Source organism: Miniopterus natalensis, chromosome 1, assembly GCF_054644295.1.
Source record: "Miniopterus natalensis isolate mMinNat1 chromosome 1, mMinNat1.hap1, whole genome shotgun sequence".
In the NCBI taxonomy this organism is placed as follows: Eukaryota; Metazoa; Chordata; class Mammalia; order Chiroptera; family Miniopteridae; genus Miniopterus; species Miniopterus natalensis.
In genome coordinates this window covers 130,530,200-130,540,250 of record NC_142081.1, presented here as the reverse complement: position 1 = coordinate 130,540,250, position 10,051 = coordinate 130,530,200, and the positions used below count along the sequence as shown (strand labels likewise).

Sequence of the window (10,051 nt, the reverse complement as noted above, 5' to 3'; positions counted from 1 at the left end):
CAAGTAACTTCTCTCCAGATTCCCTTTTCTGTAAAATCAATGGCTTGGATCAGATAGTGGTTTGCAAATCTATCATAGCCAGAGAACCATCTCTTCAAACAAAACCTTACCTGAAATCTAAGTTTATGAAAGAGATCAAGTGGGTTATCATGAAACTGGGGATGAAATCAGCATGGGAGATGCAGGCTGCTGTCCAGCCAGGGCTCTAGGAACCAGGCAGGAGCACCATGACTAAGAAGATTGACTTCCTGCCCAAGGAGGCGACCTCCCAGGGCCTGGTCAACTTGGGGATCCTGTGACTCTGGGTAAGCCCTCAGCCTACACAGAGCTATTTCAGCACTTAATTGGTCTGTAATGGCTTCTTATGTGACAAATTTCTTAGCTCTACAATAAACTCTAACAGGGTAGGGCTTGACTGACTTGACTGGTTTTCCTCCTAGTGGAACAAAAATTACGAAGCTCTGATAACTGAAATGCAGCCATTCATATATCAGTTATGAATTCCTCTTATTAGATTTCCCCCCTACACTTAATAGAGTGCAATAAAATGGAGTTAATGGGAAGTTTCTGAAGCAGGGATTGGGTGGGATTGTTTTAGGAGCATGGACAACTATGAGGCTGAGAGCTCTGGGTGCCTGGGAGGATGGATGTGTGAGGGTGGGTGCTGTGTTGGGGGCTGGTGTGAGGACCAATTATGGGAAGGGCCAAGGTACCCAGTGAAGCTCCTAAGGCTGCAGACTGATTTGGTTTCAGCCTTGGTCATAATGGGGCATTTAAGGAATCTAAAATCAGTCATTTCCAGACTGTGTGAGAGAGCCCCGTTCACTCAGGTCCCGGTTTTCCTTTTGTCCAATTGCTTTCAGCCTCCTTGTGAACCTGTGGGTACACACTGACTTATACAGCCATCATTAATCCCTTCCTTCATTCATCCACTCAATAAATATTTACGGTGCACCTACTGTGGACTGGGGATACTGCCAGTCACCACTTTTGAAATGCCTTGGGAAATGGTCTTTAGTCCCAGTTTCCTCCTACCTACCTTGGATAACCTCTGTGAAAGGCCTCTATCACCTCCATACTCAGTGCCCTTGGGCAAGTTATTTAATCTCACTGATTGTTTGCTTATCCCTGGAATGACAATAATACCTAAGTGGTTGGGTAGTTATAAAGATTAGAGATAAACTGTTTAAAGTACCTAACAATGCTTGGTACCATGAATTTATCAGCTAAGAATAAAAATGGGTAATATTTCTTAGGCTCTATTTTTTTAAAGGTCTCATATATTTATTACTGATCCAACCTACTAATGCAGAAACATGTTAAAATAAAATCATTCTTCCAATAATTTCCTAGTAAAACACACCCACCTTTTTAGATAGCAGCCATTGTTTCAGTGATATGGTAAGATGCCGTTTCATGTGCGATTCCCTGTTGACCCAGTTTGGCTCTTCTCCAATGTTTTCTCTTGGAGTTGTACCTGATTTTATTACCAGTTTTCATCCCAATCGATTGGGGAATGGGCCGATCCTGCCGTTGTTTCTCGGCCAGGAACCTCTGAATCCTGAAAGTCTTGTGAGAAGACATGGCGAAAAAGAGGCAAACGCGCGCACCACAGTGGCAGAGAAAGAGTGACCTTGGGCTCTCTCATCTCCCATTTTACCAGTACAGTCCACTTCAAACTGGTCAAGTGATGGTCTAGTGTGTGTCATCCTGGTTCTATGTTTGAAGGTCAGCAAATACGGAATTGGGATGACTAAAGGTCGAAGTCTGTCTCTTCTGAAATTAGTTCCTAGGATTTTTATACAAATATGCTGTTTATCCAGAAACTGCAAATTAGTCAGAGTCAGCATTTACAGAAACAATGTCATAAGAATAGTGGGATGGGTTACAGTTCTCCACTGTTACAGTTCACCACTGTTAATTTTTCTTCCATTTCCATGGAAGTTAGGGGATTGTAGCCAAAATATTTCAGAAACTGGAAAAATTCGGGATCCAGTCTAGTTTATAGGTGAAAAATAAAGTTTTACAGACAATTAACTGAACTAGAGTCTAATATTTAGAGCTGTGTATTATAGATTCTATTGAAACATAACTATTCTACTAAAATCACCCTCATTTTTATCAAAAAGCCAAATTAAAACTAATTCACTTACTATATTAAGTCCAGTTTCAATTTGGCCTGATTATTTGCATAAACACAATAGGAATAGCAATTGATTATGTAAGCTTTTAAAATCTGCTATGCTGGAATCTCATAGAAAGTTTCCTCTCAGGGCAGAGAAGCCAAGGCACACACTTGCTGTGAAGCTTTGCCTGCAATACCTGTAGGTTTGGGTAAATTCCTCAAGTTCTTGAGGTCCCCAGAATGTCTTGAGGTTCTTTCCTTGCCATCTCCCAGGAAGGTAAACTTTGTCCCTTACTTGGAAAGACTGCCATGAACTGTATGAATAAGCAAGGTACCAGGCTTTCTCCAAGGGCTTTTATAGGCTTCAGAGTCAATCTTCATTCCTTAAAACTTTTTTGCTGACATCCAGAGTCTAGGCATGTCTTTGTCAAACATGACATTCCAGTCAAAGTCTTGGTTAATAAAACAACAATTGGAAACTGGCTTTATATGTCCTGTTATGAAAAAAATCAGATTCTTATTGGATTTATGCAAATAAACATATTGTCATGAAAATAATAGTACTCACTCATTAAGAGTTTTTAAATTCTGGAGAGATCAAGTAGGGAGAAAAATATAAACGCTTTAATATTGCTTATCAAGGTGCAATTTACCAAACTGCTCTAAGAAAACAAACAAGTTTTTAAAAATCAGCAATATTTGCCCTAGCCAGTTTGGCTCAATGATTAGAGCGTCCTGGGTTCGATTCTGGCCAATGGCACATACCTCAGTTGCAGGTTCGATCCCTGGCCCTGGTCGGAGTTCGCGGGAGGCAACCAGTCAGTGTGTCTCTCTCACATTGATACTTCTCTCTCTCTCTCTTTCCCTCCTCCCTCCCTCCCACCCTCCCTCCCTCCCTCCAACTCTCTGAAAATCAGTGGAAAAAATATCTTCCAGTGAGGATTGATAAATAAATAAAAATAAAAATCAGCAATATTTTGAACTAAGTCATAAGAATAATTATCTTCAGTTTATTCAGTCTCATAATTAATATTTGTTTATCCTGATTATTTGCCAGTATTTCTATGAATCCAGTTAGTTCTTAGAGTTCTATAACTTTTTTATCTATTTTAAAGGTATGATCTGAAAAATTTATTCTCCAAAATTCATATTTTAGAGTAAGTCAGAAGATGTAACAATTTTGGAAATGCATCAGAATAAAACAATGACTGACTCTAAGTGACAAAAAATACTTAAAATAACATAGTTATAGTTCTGATTATAATGCAATTTTCTTATTTTGTAACAACATTTTAAGATAACACTTAGAATTACGAATGAAAGTGTATCAGACTAAGAAATCAATTAATTTGTTCCCCACTGTCAGTTGTACCTAGGATTCCTGTGGGGAAATAACAATTGGTTTTGCAAAATCAAAGGGAGCTTCCTGGCCTTTTGGTTTGTCATTAAAATTACCACTCCACCCAGCCAGTGTGGCTCAGCACAGTTCAATTCCCAGTCAGGGCACATGCCCGGGTTGTGGGCTTGATCCCCAGTAGGGGGCGTGACTCTCATTGATGCTTCTATCTCTTTCTCCCTCTCCCTTCCTCTTTCTGAAATCAATAAAGACCTATTTTTAAAAAAAATTACCACTCCATTTTACTACCTATCTATTTACCTTTCCTTTTCTTATTTCTTTTTTTCCATTTCCATTTCCTTCTTGAGTATTTCTCCTCTAATGTCCTTTTTTCCTGTAATATGTATGTCCCTTTCTTATATCATTTCTCACCTTTTTTACTTTCTTAATTCTTTCTCTTTATGCTTCTTTCCTCCACATAATTCTTCTTCAGCTTACACAGACCCTTTGCAACTTGCTCAAACCCTTTATGACTTTCCTAGTTCCTTTCAGTTTATTTCTTCTTAACTCACTCAGAAATAACCAACTTTAGCCCTGGTCAGTGTGTCTCAGTGGCTGAGCGTTGTCCCAGGCACTGAAAGGTTCAATTCCTGGTCAGGGCACATGTCCCAGTTCAGGTGCATGCAGGAGGCAACCAGTTGATGTTTCTCCCCCTCTCCCTCTCTCTGTCTCTAAAATCAATAAAAGTACATTTTTTTAAAAAAGAGAAATAACCAACTTTAAAACAGCCTACTTTCAATTCTATATTACCAAAACCATATAGTTTCCTTTTGACTTGATTAGAATTCCTAATTCGTAGAAACCTTAATTATATATATATGTATGTGTGTGTGTGTGTATATATTTTTATTTATTTATTTATTTTTTTAACAAATTTTTATTAAATTTATTGGAGTGACAATGGTCAATGTGACAGTGGTCAATATGACAATGGTCAATAGGTTTCAGGTGTGGGTTTCTATGTTAGAAACCTTAATTTTTAGAGACAACTAAAAGCAAGCAATTAGCATTCTTTGGCAAATTTACAAACACATTTCATAACTTTCTGAAACAGGCTTTTTTTTCAATTGGAAAATACACTTACATTTTTAGAGGCATAACAGAGATAAAATAACCTTGACAACTCTTAGGAAGCTGGAGAAAAGGTAGGGGAGGAGATAGCAGGCCCCGAGGCTTGTTCCCAGGACTGTAGCAGCTCCTGGGCCTCCGGGTGCTTGAATTTAAAAGTACTATTTTTTTATCCAGTTTGAATTTATTCTTGTGTATGGAGTAAGTTGGTGATCTAGTTTCATTTTTTTTTTATGTACCTGTCCAATTTTCCCAGCACCATTTATTGAAGAGACTGTCTTTATTCCATTGGATGCTCTTGCCTCCTTTGTCAAATATTAACTGGCCATAATGGCCTGGGTCTATTTCTGGGGTCTCTGTTTTGTTCCATTGATCTATATGTCTGTTGTTATACCAATACCACACTTTTTATTACAGTGGCTTTGTATTATAGTTTGATACTTGGTAAAGTGATCCGTCCCACTCTGTTCTTTCTTAAGATGGCTGCGGCTACTCAAGGTCTTTTTTGGTTCCATATAAATTTTTGGAATATTTGTTCTAGGTCTGTGAAATATGCTGTTGGTATTTTAATAGGAATTGCATTGAATTTATAAATTGCTTTGGGTAGTATGGACATTTTAATGATATTAATTCTTCCAATCCATGAACACAGTATATTCTTCCACTTGTTTATATCTTCCTCTATTTCTTTTTTCAGTGTCTGTAGTTTTCTGAGTACAGGCCTTTTACATTCTTGGTTAAGTTTATTCCTAAGTATCTTATTTTTTTAGTTGCAATGGTAAATGGTATTTTTTTTTTTAGTTTCTCTTTCTGATAGTTCATTGTTGGTGTATAAAAATGTTGTCGATTTCTGGATGTTAATTTTGTATCCTGCTACCTTCCCGTATTCATTTATCAAATCTAGTAGTACTTTGCTGGAGTCTTTAGGGTTTTCTATGTATAATATTATGTCATTTGCAAATGGATAAAATATTTAAATGTAAGTCACGAAACCATAAAAATCCTGGAAGAAAACATAGACAGTAAAGTCACAGACATCTCACTTAGTGGAATTTTCGCTGATACATCTCCTAGGGCAAGAGAAACAAAAGAAAAAATAAACAAATGGGACTACATCAAACTGAAAAGCTTCTGCACAGCAAAATAAATCAGCCTTAAAATACAAAGGAACCCCACAGTATGGGAGAACATATTTGCTAAGGATTTATCTGATAAGGGGCTAATTTCCAAAGCGTACAAAGAACTCATACTACTTAGCAAGAGGAAGACAAACAATCCAATTAAGAAATGGGCAAAGGACCTGAACAGACACTTCTCCAAAGAGGACATACGGATGGCCAAGAGACACATAAAAAAATGCTCAATGTCACTAATCATCAGAGAGATGCAAATTAAAACCACAATGAGGTATCACTTCACACCTGTCAGGATGGCTGCCATTAACAAATCAACAAACGACATGTGCTGGCGAGGGTGTGGAGAAACGGGAACCCTGGTGCACTGCTGATGGGAATGCAGACTGGTGCAACCACTATGGAAAACAGTATGGAGTTTCTTCAAAAAATTAAAAATAGAGCTGCCTTTTGACCTAGTGATCCCACTTCTAGGAATATATCCTAAGAATCCTGAAACACTAATGAGAAAGAATATATGCACCCCAATGTTCATAGCAGCACAGTTTACAATAGCTAAGATCTGGAAACAGCACAAGTGCCCATCAGTAGATGAGTGGATAAAAAAGCTGTGGGACATTTACACCATGGAATACTACGCAGCTGTAAAGAAGAAGGATCTCATACCCTTTGGGACAGTATGGATGGACCTAGAGAAAATTATGCTAAGTGAAATAAGCCAGGCAGCGAAAGACAAACATCACATGATCTCACTTGTATGTGGAATCTAAAGAACTTAATAAACTGGTGAACAAAGTAGATTCAGTGACATGGAAGCATAGATCAGACTGATGAATCTCAGAGGGAAGGTGGAGGTGGGCGGGGAGAGATAAACAAAAGAATTTATAGGCATATATGCAAGGACACAGATAGTAGTGTGGTGAGGGACTGGGGACGGGGGTGGTTTTGGGGTGGAAGGGTCAATGGGGAGAAAAGGGGACGTGTAATATTTTGAACAATAAAAATAAATAAAAATACTACTTTTTCCCCTTTATATTGAGGTGGGAATGCTGGTTCCTGCTGCTTCCACAGCCTGCAGAAGGTTTTGGGGTGGTATTAATTTCCCCATTGTACCCGGGACTGCTGTCGCTCCCAGGGCCTCCAGGAAGAGTATTTAGAGTGTTTAAAGGACTTGTTCCATCACAGTTTTCTTTACTCTCTGGGAGGGAAGTGAGACCTTTTCCCCCCCCTCTTTGAACCATCAATTAAGATCTTTCTAAGTAGAAGTCTTACGATGTGACAACATGAAAACTTGGATGTAAGAGATCTTATCCTATTTACTAGACTTTTGGCAAAACAACTCCAATTGCAAAGTAATGATAACAATTAGACAAAGGAAGGAGCAAGTAGCTATATAGAAGTATGATTCCTATGCAGGTTTCTCTAAGCAACAATATTCCAAATTCAAAGCACATCTGTTAAGACAAACTACAAATACAGGCAGCAAGAAAAGCAAACAACACCCAAAAATCCAAATACCAAAACCAAAAGGAGTGCTCCAACCAAATCCCACACTGGGGAATGGGTTTGTCTTAGTCACTGAGCCATGCCTACTGCATGCCGCGCCTGTTGATTCCTACAGAATTCCAAGTGGTTCCAAGACCCCCAAACGCGGGGCAGGGGCTCCTGGTCGTGCGCAACAGAGACTACCCAGTTTTGGAGTCCGTCACCTCCCCAAAGACGTGTTTCCTTTTACCAGCTAAGCGTAGCAGGGGACCAGCACTGAGAGTGAGCAAAGGACACTCCCCAAGTAAAATCACTCTGCAGCTGCTAGGACTCCCGAGTTCTCTCCTGGGGTTGGTCAGCCACAGGAGACCAGGGGAACCCCCTCCAAGGTCCAGGGACTTACTGAAGGGTGCTCCCACGACCTCCTGGATGGCTCCCTAAAATTTTAACTGGAATCCAAGTTCAGCTGCTTGCCTCCACAAAAACGAAACCCATTAGACACATGCTGGTGAAAAAGGAAAGAGATTTTATTCAAGTGCCTATAACCTGAAGGGATGGGGGACTCTTGCTGCAAAGACCATCCCCACATCTCAGCGCAGGTGGAGGTTTTTATGAGGAAGGAGAGGCGAAGCAGAACAAAGAAATCAAGGGGAGGGGATTGAAAAGATCTCTGTGTGCAGTCCAGTCCAGTCCATTCCTGTAAGGATCTCGAAACTGGTCAAGTAAAGGTCTAGTGTGTGTCATTGTGGTTCTTTGTCATCCTGGTTCTACGTTTGGAGGTCAGCAAATCTCCCAGAACTGGGATGACTGAAGGTCAGAGTCTGTCTCTTTTGAAGTTAGTTCTTAGGGTTCTTATACAAATCTACTGTTTATCTATAGGCTACCTTTCAGTCAGAGTCAGCATTTACAGAAACACTGTCAAAGGTGGGTTACAGTTTTCCACTGTTACAAAACTGGATTTGAACTCGCAAGGAGGAGCAGCAGATGAAGGCGAAACAGGCAAAAGCTTGAACTTGCCTGGCACTATTCTGCTTTTGGACTATTTGTCCAGATCCTTTTCATTTTGCCCAAAGCTTTCTGATCATTTGTCAGCAAACAGTTTGTTTCATTCTGTGCTGAAAGACCATGTCTGTGTCATTGTGAGAAACATCCAAACCTGTAGGGAATTTTTACGAGTTTATTTGAGCCAAGCTGACAACATATGCTGGGGAGCAAGATCTCCAATGCTCTGGAGAATAATGTTTTTGCACCTCCTTTTATGCATTCGAAATTAAGGAGCAAGGATTACGTGGAGGTGGGAAAAAAGCAAGGCAGGGATTGGATTACAGGATAGTTAACAAGATTACGTGCTTTCTTGAGGGTGCTTTTGGCTTATTTCAAAGGTGTGTTAACCTAGATGCACAGAAACAATGGACAAGGCTTGCTTAAGGCAAAGATAAACCCTTTACTAAAGATGTTATATGCCCAGTGTGTGACTACCCACCAGGACCTGCCCAGTTAGGAATTTATGATCAGATCTCCCTGTGAGGTTACTTTCCATAGAACCCTTTCTCTTCCACAATGCAGACGGGCCAAGGCTCCCCAAACTCTGCCAATGTTGCATCAGATATGCAAGGGGGTGAGACCAGGTAAGATGGGCAAGCTTGAGAGTAATCTGTGCATGATGAACTAGAAGAGGGGAGTGGGAAGGAAAAGCAGCAGATGGGACTGCAGCACACAAGTGAGGCAGCTTGAATCCTAATGCCACTTCTGGGAGAAGCAGAGCCTCGTGAATCATAGGCCTAACCCTTTCCCCAGGATGCCTACTGGCCAGCTCTCTATGCCAGGCTCTGTGTTTCTCTCTAAAGTGCAATGGGACTGGCAGAGCTGAGAGCTTTCATCTGGGGGGCTACAAGTGGAAATGCAGCATGCTTCCTGCCTGCCACCCCTAGGCCTTGGGCCTCCTCTAGGCTCTGCCATACCAGGCTGAGATATGGAGCCAGTGCGAGCCAGTGGGAGCCAGTGGAGGAGGGAGGTGAGACCGTCTCATACTGTCACTGTCTCAGCTGGACAATGCTCAAATGTGAGTGAAGTTTGTCATCCAGTCCAGGGGCCGTGGCCAGGGCCAGGAGGGCAGAGAGCTGAGTCTCTGCCAAATAGTGCAATCTTTTACCAATGCCCCACGGTCCCTGCTTGCTCCATAGCAGGATCAGCCAGAGTGGCTGTCTGTCTGTTTTCATGAATCCACTCTGTTGACCTGAGACTCAGAAAGGGGACATGGCCGAGACCTGCAGGGTCTGGAACACCAGGCAGTGAATGCACACATGTACGCAGACAGTCACCTGATCATCCCCAGGTGACTTAGTCCTTACACGTCACACCTGTTGCTCTCAGCTGGAGACTTCCAGTCTCTGATGGGTGAAGGGACTGGGTGGGATCAATGAGGTTTCTGGGGACTTTTCCATCCTATGATAGCAGGTGGAGGGAATGTTCTCTGGAAACTACCTAGCAGTTTAGTGTCCTAAAAATTTATCCAGCTTTCCTTCAAAGGTCAACTAGTTCTTCATTCTCAAAAACAAACAAACAAACAAACAAACAAAAAATGTTTCAAGGCTGCTAAATGGCTTGTTGTAGCCACCTAGAAAAAAGGCTGCAGGTGCAGCAGAAATACCAATTCCAAAGGGCTCACTTATTCTAGACTCTTGATTTTTTGTTCACAGATCTCTCCCAAATGCCTCCAAATTCCACAACAATCTGACTTCCTAAGAGTTCCCCATGCATAAATCTCTTGCTTCCTCAACAAGATGTAAAATATTTGTAGTCAGGTGCCATGTGTTCCCGTAGGCCCAGCCTGAAGCTCAGCAC

At 41.1% G+C, this 10,051-nt stretch overlaps 1 protein-coding gene across 1 annotated transcript; it reads right to left on the bottom strand.

Annotated features, from left to right (window-relative positions):
* Positions 1–1,371: 1,371 nt before the first annotated feature.
* Positions 1,372–1,584, bottom strand: LOC107542419 (large ribosomal subunit protein eL39-like). Its single transcript, XM_087823572.1, has one exon. It carries the CDS (start codon positions 1,582–1,584, stop codon positions 1,372–1,374), a length of 213 nt encoding a protein of 70 aa, XP_087679698.1.
* Between the last annotated feature and the right edge of the window lie 8,467 nt (positions 1,585–10,051).